The following is an 18351-nucleotide window of genomic DNA, read 5'->3' as shown; positions in this document are numbered from 1 at the left end:
GGGGTGTTCATCCTCACTTCCCTGTTCTGTGTAAAATGTTAAGATAATTTCCTCAGTGATATGCTTTAGAAAAAAGTCTTACTATATCAAATTGTATTAAATGTGTTCTTGAAGTTGATTAAATGTTCCTTACTTCCTCTGGTGATCGATTCATAACCAAGAATGAATCCTCTCATTAAGGCCTAGTTGGACCCTATAGCACCACTACATTAACATGAGTGGTTATGAGGGCCAGAGCCACATAACCAGAGCTTTATCATTGCAGTTTTTAACCTATTTAAATTAAGCATTTTTATGAACAACAAAAACAAAAAAGGACTAGAGAACAATAACAGTTATCTGACCTCGACCAAGGGAAAACTTGTGCTGGCACTGAAATCATAGAAGCCCAAAGATTATAAAAATACTATGTGGCTTACCTAAACATAGTAACAACACAAGGCTCCTAAGAAAAGGAGGAGTGTCATTGACCTTCAATAAATTGGTGTCTAGATGCAAATACCCCCCCCCCCCCCCAACACCCATGAAATGCCCTAACATGGAGATAGATACGTTACAAAACATTTAAACACTTCGAAATTAACACACTCTGAATACACCCCGTTCTGGTGCTGAACGTTTTGAATTGTTTAGAGAACTTTTTGAGACCGTGGCACCTCTTGAACATGCCGCAGAACTGTACGCATCAAGTTCGACATCACTTCCTGTTTAGTTGAATGGCGCTTGCAGACTTTTCGTATCGATAGCTAGTAGCTAGCGAGGTAGTTTTTGTTTTCCTTAGATATCTGCATTTAGATACATGTTGTATTTTTAATTATCCTTATCCATACTCAGATGCACGCAAAGTGTTGTGAAGCTAGCTAACTTACGCACCTTTAACGTTACTAACTCTGCATGTGTCGTTGTTTTCTTGGTACCTGCTAGTATCTTAACGTTAGTCAGCTAGCAAAACAAAACTAATTTAGCAAGCTATAGCTGTAGTAGTCACACTATTGTGGAGATAATCGTATCACGTAAGTTAACGTCACGTGGAATAGTGTAGTCGCTTAAATATTGATAACATACTTATTCAAAAGCTTCAGTAAATGGTTAGCTAACTAACATTAGTTAACGTTAGCTAGCGCAGTAGTTAGCTAACGTTTGCTAATTAGATTGCTTCCGTTTGATTCATTAGGGTACAGTAATATGTAGACATGTATACTACAAACATGTACATTTAGATTTGTTTTCTCTTCTGTCATCAACAGAATGTCAAAAAGAAAAGTCACGTTTGGGGACGGCGATGGTGGAGAGTTGTTGGATGAGGACGTTCCAAAGAAAAAGGTGCTGCCACAAACACTTGTTCTCAGATCAGTACAGTGCTACATTAAATTTTAACGGCATAGAGTGGGACATAATAATTACATATGCTTTTTGATGTAATAATCTTTGTTACTTGTGTTCGCTAGAGGCATTTGTTTGAGGGTTTTCTATACTGACCCGTTTGCTTTGCTATCTCACCTGGGATCTCACCAGTTATGTGAGGACGTGGTTGGGCCGGGCTCCAGGTTCAAGGGGAAACATTCTCTGGACAGTGACGAGGAGGACGAGGAAGAAGATGGAGATAAGAGCAGCAAATACAACATATTGGCCAGTGACGATGTGGAAGGTTTGTCTTACCAATTTAATTGTCTTCATAACTGAGACCTGGCCCCTACAGTTTTTTAAAGGTAGACTCTGAGAAATGGCATTGCCACAAGCAGCACCACAGATATTGGGATGAGTGAGACGCAAGACTTCCCTCTGACACAGTCACACACAGTATCTGCGCATGTGCATGGGTTCGCCTTACCCATTGCAACGTGGTAGCCACAGGACCAAATCAGCAGAGAAGTTGAGCATCGCACTTCAACACACTTAGCTGTTTGGCAAATTGATCCACTATGCTGTTTAGTTTTTGCATCTGTCATATTGCTGAGTCTACCTGTTAATGTCTAAAAGTGCATGTTTTGTTTTAGGTCAGGAGGGGGCAACAATTGACTGTGACGAGGGAGTTCCCATCACACCCTTTAACCTGGATGAGGAGATGCAAGAAGGGCACTTTGACTCTGAAGGAAACTACTACGTCAAAAAGGATGAGGAGATCAGGGACAACTGGCTTGACAACATTGACTGGGTAACTGTGTCTTTAGTTATTTGATTAGTTGTTCACTGCAGAAATGTCACACACAGTGAAGTAATGTATTTGTCTCGCTCTTTAGGTGAAAATAAGAGAGCAACCTACTAAACGAAAGAAGAAAGGTCTGGCAGCCAAGAGGAGGAGGAGAGTGGGGGATGAAGATGAGGCAGAAGAAGAGAAACAGCGAGAGGAGAAGCAGGCAGACAGTGACGAAGAGGAAGACATGGAAGAGGAAAAGGAGCCAGTTGAAGACCCCCTGGCATCCTTCAGCCAGCATCAGCTCACAGAGGCTGTGTTGGAGCTGCTATTACCTGGGGAGACTGTTGCCACAGGGCTTCGCCGGCTTGGAGGCCTAGGTGGGCGTAAGAAGGGAAAGCAGAGGGAAGAGAACGGGAAAGCAGAAGAAACAAATAGGGATACCGAAAAACTGGACAGGCTCACGGCACTTGCAGACAGACTGGTTGGGAGTGGGGTGTTTGAAATATACCAGCAGACGTATGAAAAACTGGCCTACACACTGAAAGGGAAGAGCCAGCAGCAATCAGTGGGGAGGAGTTTAAATGGGGAGGAGGAAGATGAGCTTGACATGTTTGCAGACAAAATTGACGAGAAGCACAGTGTCAAAGCTCCGGACAAAGAGTATCAGGATGATGAGACAGGTTAGTGAGAGTAAATTGGTGTGCGGTCAGCTGGTTCCAAACTACTATTACAGGTGCAATTTTTGTTGACTTTTGAGATGTGTAAACATATTTTGTTTGTCTTAAGTGAGTGATGAGGTGATGTGGGAGTATAAATGGGACACAGAGGAGAATTCTGAACTCTACGGCCCCTTCAGCAGTCAGCAGATGCAGGTTTGAATTATCTCTCAATTTTCTATTACAGTATATTGGACAATAAATTAAGGGCAGTAGTATCTGCACTTCTGCTCTAGTAACTGTCCTAAGGGTAGGAACATCAACAGTACCTGCCATTCTGCTCCTGGTCTGTTTTCCTGGTGGTCACAGTTTATTTTCCTTCTTCCCTTATGATCCTGTACCTGGTTATACTGGATTAGGCCAGGCCGGTTCTGTCCAGTAATCCCTCTTTTCTGTCTCTTTCAGGGCTGGGTGGATGAGGGCTATTTCAAAGATGGTGTTTACTGCAGGAGGATTGAACAGGGAAGCGCTCAGTTCTACAATTCCAAGAGACTAGACTTTGATCTTTACACATGACCATGATGAGTTCTTGACTAATAATTTGATGTATTATGTTGTTTCATGTGGACCCCAGGAAGAGTAGCTGCTGTGTTTGCAGTGGCTAATGGGGACCCTAATAAATACCAATGATAGTCTCTCGCTCACACCCACACACACATCCACATTCTCTGTTATCTGATCTCTTATTGTATGTAGCCTTCCTGTTTTAAAATAAACCTTTTGGTATTTTATATTGTCTATTTCTTGTCTGCTGCTAAGCCTACAAGTAAGGTCTTGAAACATTGCTAAATGCATTTTAGTAAATATGTGTTGGGTTTCTATATAGTTCACAGTTACAACATTGCTTTTAAGAGCAGTTACACAAATTTGATAAAAATATTTTGTATTACACTGGCTTCTGAACCAGCTACTTTCCGGCTTTCTGATTGGTTCTAATATACATCACTCGAGGACAAAGACTGCTTTCTGACTTGTATTGGCCGTCCTTACCTAACAAGATCCCTTCACTAGAATGCAGTTGGTTGAGAGACGTTTATAGCTTTCCTTCATTGGTTTGATTTTCTGGAGGGATTTCTTCCATGTGAACGCTTCCCTCTGATTGGTTTCTTGGTCGGCGTTCCAGTGGAACTTTTGATGATGAACGGACATTTGTGAAATGGTTAAACTTGGGCGCCGTCCTGCGTCGTGTTTACGTTAAAGATGTCTACACAATTATATTATAACAAAACTTCATATTTTTCTTACTAAATAATTGGGGCGGTGCGGTAAGTTTACTATTTTAAGTTGGCTTCATAAAATATGCATATTTTTAATGTTTATGACTATAACGTTCTCAGCAGTGCATTGGCTGGCTGCGAACGTTAGCATATTTGCTAACGCTAGCTAGCTACTAATACTCACCCTACCGTCATTTTACGTTATCTTCCTTGAAATGATTGAATTCTGCGACTTTACCAAGCTAATTTAGCTAGCTGACTACCACATAGACCTCAGCTGGCTATTGCATTGAAGTTCACGATATGCACAACACAGATCTACTGCGAGTTAACGAATAACGAGCTCTTGTAGAAGTGGCCTCCACCGGTATACCATCCCCATGACAACACAAATAATGTGCTTTGTTCAAAAGAGTGCATGAAAATGATATTATCAATAGGAGGCAAAAATTATGCATTTGATCAAATACGGGTAGCTATTAGTGGCTTATTCACGTATTTGTTAGCTGACGAAGTAAAACTAATCAAATCACGTTTTATTGTTCATTCTGGAAAGGTTAAACTAGAAGGTGATCTGTATATGTGTTAGCTGGATGAAAATAAAAGCACAAGCTAGCTAACACTTTCCATTTGTGTACATTTTGCACAAATGTTTACTGTGCAATTGTTTAACATATACCATAACCAAGCAAGCCAGTTCCTACCTATTTTGAAAATGAGTTAAAAGCATGTTTATTTCTGTTGTCTTTACAGAGAAAGACAGATAGGGGGAGAGTGAGGATGTTGATCTAGTTCCCTGACTTGCTCCCCTAAATAGTCTGTCCAATGGAGGGAGATACCAAGGTTCCCCCAACCCCTTTCTGTAATCCCCCTCACAGTGAACCTCCACCCCACCTTCTCTCTCTTTCCTCCATCACCCCCAGGTATAGTTCCCCTGGCACCTTTTGCTTTCCTCTTCCCCGATTGTATTTATATTCTTGCTTGTTTGAAACCCATGTTTTTAACCACCATCGCATTTACTGAGAGCTACTGGTGAAGAGTCCAAACCATAACTGTTCATCTCCCACAGCTGTGAAGATGGCAAAAAGCCTGGTGATAGGAGGAGGAGTGGGCGTATTCAGAAGACACCGAAGAAGCAGGAGCCCAAAGACACATTGGCGGAGTCCAGACAAAATACATCCCCTGCCAAGAGGGAGAGCAGTGTGGTAGTTTCATGTTTATGTCTTAATGGTTTCTTAGATATTATAGGCTACTTAAAAGGGTCTTGTTTGGTAATCAGTTCACTCCTTTCTGATCCTTAGATGCAAGTGTCTCAGTCCCTGTCAGTAAAGCTAATGAGAGTTGATCCCATCCGCAAACAACCGCTAAAAAAGGTATGCAATAAATGTCTATTTGTGCATGGGCCACTTTCTACTGTATCCACTCTAGATAATCTGTCTGTACATCAGTGGTGGTCGGGGCTGGTTAAGATTAGGGTGGACAATTTTTTTAAATTACATTTTTATGAGCATGGCCTTATTTCTATTACAGCATATTGGATCACTGTCATTCATATTCCATTTATCCAGCTCAATGTAACATCGATAGGTGTAGGCTATTACATGATACTTCCACATGATTTTCCCTATACCCATCATGAGGTTGATACAACGTAGCCTACGAATTAAAGTTTATAATGTAGGCGCACAGGCTACATTACATTACTCCAACATAATTGGAGTTATCAAGGTGACAGACAGTAACACATTAAATACCTCCTTGCACACTTGCCTGCATCTAGCTGATCTTGGTGTAATCATTAGTCCAAACAATTGCAAACGAGAGTTTCAATTGGACAAATTCAGGTAGGTTTATACCTGTTTCGCTCCATTTGCTTCCGTTTAACAAAAGTTTCTCAACAGAGTCGGCGGAATGAATACACCCAGGATCACCCGCACACACAGTTCACTTTCATAGCAGCCACATACAAACAGCATCATCAATTTGCTCTATGTATAATTCCTTCTCCTTCCATCTACGCACTCTCCTCTCACCTTTTCCCTTTGCTTGTGGTCTACTGTTGGAATGTAGCCTCATGGAAGAATGTCGCAAATGCGCTTGCCCAGGTGATCAAGATGAAATAACAATAGCCTACGATTGGACCGGCTATTATATTAGTTTTTTAAAAGGTAGTGTGATCAGTCCAGAGGGGTTCCGATCTATGCGGTAGCAAGGGTTGGCGTAAACCGAGGAAGAGTCGGGTTTTTAAGTTGCAAAAACAACTTATGTATTTAATGTTCACAGAATGGCACTTGAACGGTTCAAGAAAGGAAACAAAATCCTAGCTTGGTTCAGAGCACTTTACTTACACACCAATGAGCCTTTTGATAATCAACTAATTAAATAGTCTCTTTTGTGGCTTAGCTTGGCAATAGCTTGCGTTTACAGGAATCACCCACGCACGTTCTTCATCTTTTAATCCGTTCTTTGTCTTTCGATGTCCTCTTCTGTCCGTTTCTGGTTTCTTCGTTCTATATTTCTTCTTATTTCTTTGTCCGTTCATTCTTCTCCTCCCGCGTTTCCCACTGTTCTCTTTTTTTCCCCCTGTGCGTAATTGTCTCTGTGTCTTCACATGCGCCGGTAATAAGTTATGTGATTGGAGAATCTTGTGACGTCGGCAGGAATTCCCTGAGTCCCATTTACCCCCACACCTCCGGATGGTTCACAGCAGGCTAATATAACTGATATCTGAGTTTTTTTTATATACATGAGAAACATAGCCCTACCAATTTGTAAATCATTCTGCAACCCCCTTTCCTGAGAGGGAAAATAAATGATACGATCGTATATCAACAACGTTTGGACAGGACCATGTGTTATTCCAGACATGGCCCAACCCTAGTGCACTGTGTTTTGGTAGTACAGTGCCCTACACAATGCCGTGGTGTAAACGGTAGAAAGATGTAAATGAATCCTCTTACACGGTCTGCTGCATCTTAGAGATGCACAGCAAGGAGCAATAATTAGTGTCTGCAAACATGACTGACCTAACTAGCCGATAGCCAGACATCCTCAGTGATGTTTACATTAACAATCAGTTTTGTTGCAGATTGACGGTGTCTCTATAAAAGCCATTTTGCAACCAAAAAACAAACACTTTTTTTTTTTTGCATAAACTCTTTAATAACCTATTTATTTTTCATGGTCACTATGCGTGAGAAAGGCAGAGGCAATTATTGGCAAAGTGATTACACTATATGGATATGTTTATGATGTAAATATTTACTTTTTGCAGAGCGGTTTGGATCTCAATGTTGCATCAGAATGTCAAATGTCTAAGTGAGTATGATGACTTACATAGAAGTTCAACGTTTTTTGTGTGCATATGACTTGATTTGTTCAAATGTCTAGAAACCTAAGTGTTTTACCATGGGTGGAGAAATTGATTGAGTCAGTGGCTGTTTCCATTAACCTGATTTTTGTCAACATTTAGCAAGTTCGCATAGAAAATAGATGCAACATTTGCCTGCTACGGTGCGTTTCCAATTAACTATCTTGTGTCGATTTAAAAACAGCTGGACGTAATGCCGTCACACCTAAACATATATATATTTTTAAATGAAGTGGTTGAAGTCTTTCCATTAACCATTTAACCATTTAGGCAAATTGTGTATTAATAAATTGGTTACTGCCTGTATGCCCTCCTACCCATCTGTTTCATGTTTTGTTTGGCCTTCAAAAGCCAGCATGTATAGAATGCAATAATTGACTAATATTTGCCACATTCTAATACAGTGTTTTGAAAATGGGATAAAAATAAATAAAATTGCTCTTGGTTCATAGAATTGAGGTTACATCAGTAACCTCCGATAGCTGCTAGATGCAGTTGTAATAAACAGTTATTTCTGTATTTATTTTTTACAAATTTTGATCTTTTGAACTGTTTAAGCAACAACATATTATGACCCCCTCACTGAAAGATGCAACTTTGCTTCCCTCTACAATGCCCACAAGCTGCACAGGACTCATTAGAACAGAGTGGACAAGACCAGGCACTAAATAAGACTGGGAGGAAAAGAACAAAACCAATGATAGTGTATTCTACAGAAAATGATTGCCGATCTTTTGAACTTCCCAATACCTTTCTGGTGCATTTCAGTCACTTCAAACCATACTTCCGTCAGATTTAAATATTATCAAAAGCACTGTCGGACAGATTTGTAATAGACTGTCATAGTCCCAATGAAGAAAGAGAATCAACGGCCAATGTTCAATCACTTTATTTACATGGTGGGGTCCCTCCCCCCAAAAGTTAGGGAACCTCTCATATAATTCTCATGTGCCACTGTGAAACCTGCACTCCTGTAGATCTGAAATAATTGGATGGTTAAACTTGCACCCAGCCAACCAGAGAAGCAAGGCGAAGCAATTCTGGCTTTCTTGAAAGTCAAGACCAATCTTATCCTGCAAAGAAACATTATTTTCATAGTTGAATAATACATTTAGAAAACAGTAGGCATTTAGAATTAAATGTTGAGTGGAGCTTTATAGTTGGGTGATAACATCACGTGCCCCGCCTTGCGCACCTTAAATTATTCTGTAATAACTTATTCAGAAAAAAAATATTTCAGTTTGTTGCAATGAAGATAAACAAAAAGAAAAATCCTCCCCCTGTCGAATGGATGCAAATGTTGTCGATCTTTAGAAACGTTCTCCTATAGCTGCTGTTTTTGATTACACGTTGTTGTTGTTTTGCGGCATTGCTTTTGTCAAATAAACCTGGGTCAATGGAAACCTGCCTAGTGAGATCAGTGATCATGGATGGTGTTGCTCAGTTGGCCAGGTTGATCTCTTTTGGGATGAAAAAGGATGGAGGAAAAATAGATCAAGTGAAATGGATGGAGTTAACATTTCAGATTAGTGGAAGGCTTGTCTGATTACGTTCAACTTCTTCATATCCCCAACTGTAGTTTAAGGTAGGGGTACTAGTCAGAATTATTTGGTTAAGATTCATTCATAAGTATTCATAAAAACAAGCTGGTAGTGCCTAGCCTTAGGTTGGATGAATAATACCATTCCACCTAATTGTAGTTTGTTAAACATACCTGTATTTTGTACAATAGTGTTGTTTTTCTCTGTTCATGTGTTTTTTTTTTTTTTCATTGTAGGAACAAAGACACAAAAGGCTCAAATGACAAAGCGATTCCATCCTCTTCAACATTAACTTTAGATGTAAATACAACTGGCAAGACTGAACATGATTTCAACCAATCAGGCATGGAGGCGGATGAAGAGGTTGGCTGTGGAAAGTCCCCTGGAAGCCCGACCTCTGTCAAGCGATGGGTGATTGGCCCATTGTTTCAGTCATTTAAATCCAAGATGGCCAGTTTCACACAGATTGTCATGAGTCCCGTCCGACTTTTCAAACCCAATAGCTCCCCACCTGAGCCAGATGTAGACGTCTCCTCTGCCTCTCATAGTTCTCACCAACAAGGACCTGGGTACGAGCTAACCTCTGGCACAGTGCAACACTTTGAAGCTGGAAGAGGAGGAAATGACCCTGCCTCTCGTAAACACTTAGAGTTCAGCATGGATCTAAAAACCCACGGCACTCCAGAAGAGGATGAGTTTTCTCTTGAGGGGAAACAAAATATAATGCCACCTGGAGATGCGCAAAGGGACACCTGTATGTCAAACAGCTCAGAAAAGGAGACCAATAATAATGATTCATTACCTTGTATGCAGCGTAGTCCTCTACTCAGAAGCAGTATCAAGTGTGGTTCTGAATCAACGGAGTCCCAGTTCATCTCATGCTCTTCCATGTCCTTTCAACCCCCTGACCCCTCAAGTTCCTCATGTGGGTCCAAGCTGTCTCTCATTGTTCAAATGGAGGAGCAGGTGGATTTGACAGGAGCTCACCGGAGACCATTGCGCCGAAAATGTGTTTTTCTAAATGAAGCTGCATCACAGAGCAGTCCCTCTGCTGCAATTAACGCATCTGAAGCAGACCGCATCTCTAGTTTGCCAGCTGAAGTAGGAATCTGTGAGCCCAAGGCTAAACGGCTTGCCACAAAATCATATGTAGAGTACAAAATCTGGGACTGTATTGACAGTGAAACATCTAGTCCATTATCATCCTCCATCTACAATACCCCTTCTGAGAGTTTATGCCAGGCAGATGACAGCATAAAAGCTGTTGGTCTGCCTCAAGACCGAAACAACATGTTGGTGTGTCAGTCACATATGTCTATCCGGAAAAGCCCCAGAAAACCTGTAAACACAACACTGAACAACTGTGCCTCAGTCAGTCAGTGTCTTCAAAAGCAGATAGATGAGTGTGAAGGAAAGCAATGCTATATGGCAGGCTCAGCAAAGGAAGTTAAGAGGAGATGCAGAGCAACTCCTTTTACAGCGATCAAGAGAGACGCAGAGAAAAAGAAAAGAGTGAAACTGACGAAAAGAGAGCGATGTGAAGAGGTTAGAAAAGAAGAAACGGTAGCTGTTGATTTAGAAAGTTGCACATTAACATCAGTAGAGCACGCAAGTGATGTAGAACTTGTCCAGCCGGGGGTTGGATCAAAACCGTGTGCAACTTCTAAATCTCAGTCTCTTAAAAGTAGGGTACTGCTTCGGGTTAGCCAGAGTTCTACCGTATACATTGAAACCACTCAAAAACCCTCTGAAACACATGTACCTCTGATGGAGGTGATGAAGGACAAAGGTAGAGGTCGAAGAGGGCGTATTAAGAAAAATACGTCTCTCACAGTAATGGCCACTTCAAGTAATGGGAGTGTGCTAGAGCACAGTAATGACAGTTTGTGTGACAACAGCATAGCAGCCAGCAATAGTAGGGGTATGACCAGTGCCTTGACTTATGGTGACACTGACTCTAGTTCAGCATGTAATATGGAAATGGTAACTACCATGACAACCGCTTTGATGAAAGAAAATCATGAACTGCCCGTCTCTGATCAGCACTTGGATATCAAGGGGAAGTGGCCTCGAACAGCATCCAAAAATCAGCAGAAATACATCTGTAAGAAGAGGAAGATTTCCCCAGTGGTTGAAGTGGCGTCATTTCAAAATCAACAAAAGTGTCTGAAGTTGAATGAGATCACTTCAGAAGAGAGTCGTCCACTAAAACCACCGAAACAAAATAAATCCAGGAGGTCTCATAACTCAAGCTCAACCCAACAGCTTGGCACGTCTTCAGGGCTGACTGGTGTTGGTGCCGATCACTTGCACTCTTTGAAGCCCAGCAAAGACTACAATGTCCATGTAGCTTCTAGATCTTCAGACGTTACACAACAGACATTACAGACGACCGCAGTGGTGGCTGTCCACAAAGACGCAGGTTGGGGAGCAGAAATGAGTGGGTCTGACTCTAGCAAGAGCCCAAAGAAGAGTCGGAATGGATCTAATAAAATGTCTGTCAGTGATGCGTTACTGGTGGATAAGAGGTTTGTGGAACCCCTTGGTGGACGTAAGAGAGTCAGCCGAGGTCCGTCCACAGAGGACAATGACGAGACAACTCAGTCCCTGCAACTTAATCAAATAACAGTTGAAGAAAAAAAGAGAACTGTGCCTTGGCCTGTGCGAACTTATCCCAAATGTTCAATCAAGCTGAACAAAAATATAGTGAAACATTCTATGGCTTTGCAAGGAAATGATGTGGCAATGGACTCTGATGTAGAAGTGTTTTTCACTGCCTGTGAACCAACTAACCTTGGCCAGAACAAGACTATTGACCAGGTGATGGAGGAGGAGCAGGGGAAGGAGGATGAGTGTTCTGAACTGCCTGTACCCTCTGAGATGAGGCTCAGGGGGGGGGGGCAAAAAAAGAAGCCAAAGAAAGCAGCGACTCAATGTAGGAAGCACAGGCCTGTGACTAGGAAGAGGGGGCAGGAAGAAGAGGAGGAGAGAAATACTGCGATTGGTGAGCAGATGGACTTTTCATCAGATAACAACACCACCCTTAACAAGCGTCTGTTGCGCAGCTACTCCTGCCCAGAGATCCCTGCTCTCTTCCACCATGACAGCCACTGGACCACCTCTCTGCATGGCAGGATCCTCTCCGTACCCCGGCTCCACCCCGCCCTCTTTCCTCCTGTCCCCACTCCTCCCGCACCGTCCAGACGTCCACGCCGTCATACTGTCTCTAGTGTGGAAATTGAGCGGGAGATAGCTCCGTTATGCCTGCGTAAAGAGGTGTTCCCCTCAAAAAGGTCCTATTCATTGGGCAACCCGTCCTACCACCTGTTACCCAGTGTGCAACTCTCCACTTCCATCTCTGTCTGGGCCTCCTGCTTCCTGTCAAGCCCCCTGGCCTTCCTCTCCAGGAAATTGCGAAAAGGAAGTCTAGCTGCCACTAGTAGTGCTTGCAGTCATGATACCTCCCCTTCCTCCTCTTCCATTTTACCATCCTGCTCTTCTGTACGTCACCTGTTCTCCAGTTCCGACCCCTGTGACCTGACATCAGACATATCCTCTGCTTCAGTCTCCTCCCTTTGCAGGTAAAACACCACTTTGTCCTTTGTTCAAAAATACATATTTTCCTTTTTGATTACAGTAGTTAAAAATGATTAATTCCACCATGTTTCCAGTGCATTGTCAAAGATTCCCTTGGAGAATGAGACAAGCCAGCAGCATGAGGAGGATGGGGAGAATGTGGAGGAGAGAAACCGTTTCAGGAATGAGTTCGAAGCTATGGGGATGAGAGAGGAAAAGGCATTGTCAGATTCTGAAATTAAGGTACACTCACCACGTAATATTTAATGTGAACTATGTCATTTACATATGACATACAGCATGTGATTAGTTACGAAGATGAGTAGATAAGTGAGTCTGGCTTTAACCCACCTTCACCACGGTAACACTGTGGTGGTGTTTGCACAGTTGGAAACCGGCAAATATGAGGAACGAAGGAAAGTGTCATCCATTCGAATTCGCAAATCCTTACCCAAACCCCTCCACAACCTCACACCCATGGGCCTGCCCAAGCCTATCAGGTATGTGTATTTGAAGTGTGTGATGGTGTGCCTGTGTGTATATGGTAAACTTGCTACCTGTATTCGTAAAATGTTATGACATGGATGACAAAAACCCCAACTAATCTGTTGTGTGTTCCAACAGGGTGAAGAAGAAGGAGTTCAGTTTGGAGGAAATCTACACTAATAAAAACTTCACCAAGCCCCCTGAAAGGTTACTGTTCACTCATGCATCTTATTGTTCATCCTACAGTACAGGAAATCATCATTGTAATGACTGACTGTAACTTTCCTTTCATTAACAACTTCCTTGCTCTTGTGTTTGTTTTTATTCGTCCCAGACGGCTGGAGACCATATTTGAGGTGCCACTCAGTCGACGCGATGGGTCTCATTCCCTCCTTGGTCAGAAGCGCATGAAGCGTTTTGTGGAGTTCCCAGAGGTTGGTGTGGCCAGAAAGCCAAGGAAGCCACTTGTTGGTGCTGGGGCAGGGGGTGGTTTACCCAGGAAAGCTGGGGTTGGCTCTCCTTTTGGAAGGCCCAAGCGCGGGGGTTGCCTCTCTTCTAAAGATCACCCCACCCTCAATCTGCAGGAGCTTGATTCACTTCTTTGCTCCAAGCTTGACCAGCTGGATTCCTGGTTAGCTTTTGACCAGAATATCTGTTGACAAATGCCAATCAAAGGGGGAGACAATAGCACATTTACATTTTCGAAAATATTGTTATTACAAATTGCCCAGCCCCGTTGCCTTCCATCCAACATCAAGCTCGTCCTCATCTTCTGTAATTGTTTACAACGTTTTTATTTTGTGGGGGTGTATTATTTACCTTCCATTGAGTTGTTTTAAAATGATAATTGAAGAATGTTTGTATTTTCATTGTGTACTATTTGTAGATAACGATATGGAATATACTGTTATTGTAATATTTGATTATCTATGGATGTAATGCATTTTATATCATTGGTTTAGGTCAGTGAGTGCATAAGTGTTTGTATTTAAAACTGCTACTATTTCTGCACTCAGTTTTGTTGATAATCTGCATTCTTAATATGCCAAAGCCTCAGCCTTTTAATCATTATTAAACACGTTCTGCTTTATTAATCACTTGCTACTGAATCCTACATTTGGAAGCTCACATGCAACTCAAATCTTTGTGGATATTATCTATTGACATCAATGTGTATTTACACAGCAGTTATTGAATGCACATACTTCTCAAGTAAGGATTCTTACTAGCCAAACAATTTCCAGATGATAATTCCCAATTGAACAGTAGGTGCAAACCTGTTATTGGCAACTAGCATCAAATGGCAGCTACTTTCAAGATATATTGAATGTTGAGAATTCTGTTTTTGGCCAAATTACAGCTGTAAGAAAATGTTTCTGGTTCTGACAATCACAGACTTCATATTTTCTTTAAGAACCGTCCTTTAATTGTTGCCTGACTATTCCTGCCAATTCTTGCCTTGTATACACATTACATTGTATTGTTTTCTTCACCTCCGGATCATAACTATAGCAAATAAAATGTATATTGTCCATTTTATACATTTTTGTAAAATAATCTATGTGGAATTGTTACTTGTGTAATTGAACGTAAACGTCATGACACTCCAATGAGTATTTCTATGGAAACATTAACATGAATATTTTAGTTTAATGTTTTGTATCATTGTGGATTGTAATATTTGTTTTTGAATAGAAATATTTAATTGAAAATTGCTAGTCTACAAATTACTTTTCTATTACATCACATTTCTTGTAATTATATTTCTGAAAATATTTGTCTTTACTGTGTGGTTTGTATTGAATAAATGTATTTGTATGAATTTTTTGTTACAGCTAGAGAGTGACTTTAGATTAAGTAAAAGGTATTTGTAGCTATATTAACTTAATGTAAATGAGGAAAATAGCCTGAAAAGGAACTTAATTCAGATCAAATTGATGTAAATGTATTTTCATTTAATGACAAAATCCTTTAAAACATGCAATGTAAAAATATAAAATACAAAGGCAATAACATGAATACAGTAAATGTAGAAATGGTCATGTAACCAAAATGAAGTATTGTAAGTTTTTGGTATTTAAAACCAAAGGCAGTTTTCACTATTACTGTAAATCAGAAACACTGCCCCGATTTAATTATACCTAGTTAACAATCTGTCCTTTTATAATTAGACATTTATAGTTAGTTCCTCACATATACAAATAATTTATTTCACTGCTAAATAAAAAATATAACATTCATATAACGTTCATGTTGCATATCATAAATTGTAAAAGTGAAATGTCAAGGTTGAGACAGATAGTGGACATGGGCCGATAGTGGACATGGGCCGATAGTGGACATGGGAGTGTTTTGGAGTCAGGCCCCTGTATAGTGGCTCAGTTTGTTTTGAATTTATACAGGAGTTTAAAAATCTCTGCTGTTTTATACTCATACAGTCTTGGACTCATGTATGTCAGCAAATAAACCGTGTCCATTAAATGCTATCTCAAAAACAAGTGGTTATTTTGTGTCCCCTTGCTCATCTCTCATCTCCAAACCAACCTCTTATTCAGGAAGAAGGTAGTTTAACTACAGTCCTTACTCTAAGTGCTAAAAGTCTGGTTGGGCTACTGATAAATGTCAAAATATCTTAATATTTATAACGTATTTATAGCTGTGGCATCACTTGAATGTTAACTATAAACCAGTCTTCCAGTGATAAATTCCAGAGTGACACAACAGAAAGTTAAAGGTGCCTTTGTAAATCCTTATCAGCAAGACAGCCTTATCAGAATGATACTCAGGAAGGCTGTCTGTATACAGTGGAGTCTCCCTGAGTCACCGGAGGTGCTTTTCCATCTGTTCCCACCTCAGTGTCACGGCAGTCCAAGATCAATACTAAAGAAGTTGGACCGCTGTCCTTATGGTACAGTACATCCACCTTGGTGGTTCCTGGGAATTGGTCAGTCTATCAGAGTGAGTATGTATGACACCAGTACCAATAGTAGTGGGCTGAGTACCAGAATCGCCACCCACACCACAATAGAAATGATCCCAAACGTTCTTGCCCGTTGGGAGTATTGTTTAGCCTTCTCTGGAGTCGTCTTCCTTGCCTCTCGAGCCTGTCGTAGGGATAGAAGAGTACATTATATTTTGATATGACTCATATCTAAGATATAGACTCTTAGTGTAGATGTGCACATTTTGAGAACCAAGATGGTCCCTAAAGGGGCAACACCTTTGATTACATTACAGAATGTTTACAAAAACAGGTTTAAAAAAGAAATAAGCTTGAAATTACCTTGACTGAGTTGACCAAAGCTAAAATGCCAATGCAGGAGAGTCCACAGATGATGCTGCTAATGGCCAGTCTCCTATAGTCCCTGTCCTTGGCACAGGAGGGAACAGTATGGTCACGACCACAGCAGGTGATCACTTGAAGGCAGGTGGTGTCATTTTGGGCATCTGTCGTTTCACCTGTACCTGGGACAGCAGTCAGTGGAATGTCCTCCATTGTTGCTGATTGGGAAGACATTTCTGAGGAGAAAATAGATGCAGCAGAGTTCAGAGGATAGATCAAATGCAGAACAAGGGAATACAATTATTCAAGTCTGATAGTACTGTGTTACTTGCAGTTGTGACATTGTCATAAAGGATATAGCATATTAGTTTACTGAAACTAAATTAGTTTGTTTGTAATAGTCTTTCACTGACATGCCAACAAAAATGGTTTGAGATGCTCATTCTCTCAAAACACTGTTATGCACCATGGGATGAGGTATGCATTGCTATCAATCAAACAGGAGCCTGAAGAACTGGAATGATTACACTGTGCAGTGTGCAAGTGCATATATGCCAGAGTTAAATCATTAGCCATGGAGAAAGAAAACAGCAAGAGGGAAATGTTATGATTGTATGTCCACTGAGTATACCAAACATTACAAACACCTTCCTTATATTGAGTTGCACCCCAACAAGTTGGCTGGATGTCCTTTGGATGGTGGACCATTCTTGATACACGGGAAACTGTTGAGCGTGAAAAACCCAGCAGCGTAGCAGTTCTTGACACAAACCTACTACCATACCCCGTTCAAAGGCACTTCAATATTTTGTCTTGCCTATTCACCCTCTGAATAGCAAACACCCAATCCATGTCTCAATTGTCTCAAGGCTTCTTTTTTTTTACCATGTCCTCCCCTTCATTCATCTACACTGATTGAAGTGACATCAATAAAGGATCACCTGGATTCACCTGTTCAGTCTATGTCACGGAAAGAACAGGTGTTCTTAATGTTTTACTCAGTGTATATCACATTTAAGTGTGTTAGATGTCATTAGATACCATCAACATTATCTTACTGCTGTAATGTTAACATGAGAAACCTTTTCCTGTCCCAGTTTCAGACTTGACCTGGTGAATTCCAGTAACTTGATATCTATTCTTACGGCAAAGATCATATCAATGAATAAAGAATAGTTACATTGTAATCGTCTCCCTTCAGCCTTTGACAACAGAACATTATTGGGGGCTTTTCTTGACCTCTCCTCATCAACTGATCATAAAGGAGAAGTATTTTAGGGAAATAACTTCTCAAAGGGAATTAAAGGGAATTACATACGGAACAACATAACAGTATTTTTGTGGATTAACAAAGCACACAGTATCTGAAATGAAACAATAGTATATGACACACCATAAAAATATCACAGATAATAATTGGCTTACTAGTCCAGGCTTGATCTTGATTGGGAAAGTACAGCTCTGTATGCCTCTGTCTACTCTCCAGTCAAACTGAAATCCTCACTTATGACAGCTGACAGAGGTGTGAAGAAGAAAGCTGATCTTTTCTTTGATGTATTTTCCTTCCTGGATTTAGTTAATGATCACAGCTGCTAGTTGGTTGTGGCTTCAGGTTCGTGAAGACTTGAGTTAACATATCCAAATGTTATCCAGATATTTCTTGTTTATAATATTTTCTTGAGCAATCTGTCTGTCTTACTTTTGCAGTCTCAGTTTTGGTTGTGGTCACCATGAAAGTTAGTGGTGTCTGAAAAAGGAGAAGGCTGGGAGTGGATTTGAACTCTTTCTCGCGTGAAACCTCCACGCCCCTTTACTGTTCACACTTTAACCTCCTCTGACGTCCCACTCCCTCCCACACTCTCAGGCCCTACCTTTATCTATATCTAACTACACTCTACCTCCACTTCAACCATACTTGTTGGTTCTCCACATTCTATTATTCTATCAATCATGATGTTATGGAATACAGTGCCTCTTACCTCCTCTTCTCTCTCTCTCTCTCTCTCTCTCTCTCTCTCTCTCTCT

General features: G+C 40.9%; 2 protein-coding genes and 1 long non-coding RNA gene across 4 annotated transcripts; 2 read left to right on the top strand and 1 right to left on the bottom strand.

The window, feature by feature from the left end:
• The first annotated feature begins 642 nt into the window (after positions 1–642).
• LOC109878669 (CD2 antigen cytoplasmic tail-binding protein 2) lies at positions 643–3584 on the top strand. Of its 2 annotated transcripts, none has more exons than XM_020470880.2 (7): positions 643–761; positions 1248–1323; positions 1516–1648; positions 1998–2155; positions 2241–2817; positions 2924–3009; positions 3259–3584. In XM_020470880.2, the coding sequence occupies exons 2-7, from the start codon at positions 1249–1251 to the stop codon at positions 3367–3369; spliced, it is 1140 nt and encodes a 379-aa protein (XP_020326469.2). In that variant the 5' UTR covers positions 643–761; position 1248; the 3' UTR covers positions 3370–3584. The 2 variants fall into 2 exon arrangements, with proteins under 2 accessions (XP_020326469.2, XP_020326468.2); XM_020470879.2 differs by having other exon boundaries at positions 705–1013.
• Positions 3585–3681: 97 nt separating this feature from the next.
• Positions 3682–15541, top strand: LOC109878650 (serine-rich adhesin for platelets). Its single transcript, XM_020470862.2, has 10 exons — positions 3682–4118; positions 4824–4993; positions 5140–5275; positions 5372–5443; positions 7345–7388; positions 9218–12562; positions 12653–12800; positions 12945–13057; positions 13182–13250; positions 13378–15541. The coding sequence occupies exons 2-10, from the start codon at positions 4896–4898 to the stop codon at positions 13700–13702; spliced, it is 4350 nt and encodes a 1449-aa protein (XP_020326451.2). The 5' UTR covers positions 3682–4118; positions 4824–4895; the 3' UTR covers positions 13703–15541.
• Positions 14978–18340, bottom strand: LOC109878652 (uncharacterized). Its single transcript, XR_002253406.2, has 3 exons — positions 17752–18340; positions 16327–16562; positions 14978–16147 (listed from the first exon to the last, which is right to left on the bottom strand). It is a non-coding gene; the product is annotated as an uncharacterized LOC109878652 (long non-coding RNA).
• Positions 18341–18351: the final 11 nt, after the last annotated feature.

Source organism: Oncorhynchus kisutch, linkage group LG6 (assembly GCF_002021735.2).
Source record: "Oncorhynchus kisutch isolate 150728-3 linkage group LG6, Okis_V2, whole genome shotgun sequence".
NCBI lineage: Eukaryota > Metazoa > Chordata > Actinopteri > Salmoniformes > Salmonidae > Oncorhynchus > Oncorhynchus kisutch.
This window is presented reverse-complemented; position numbering and strand designations above follow the sequence as displayed.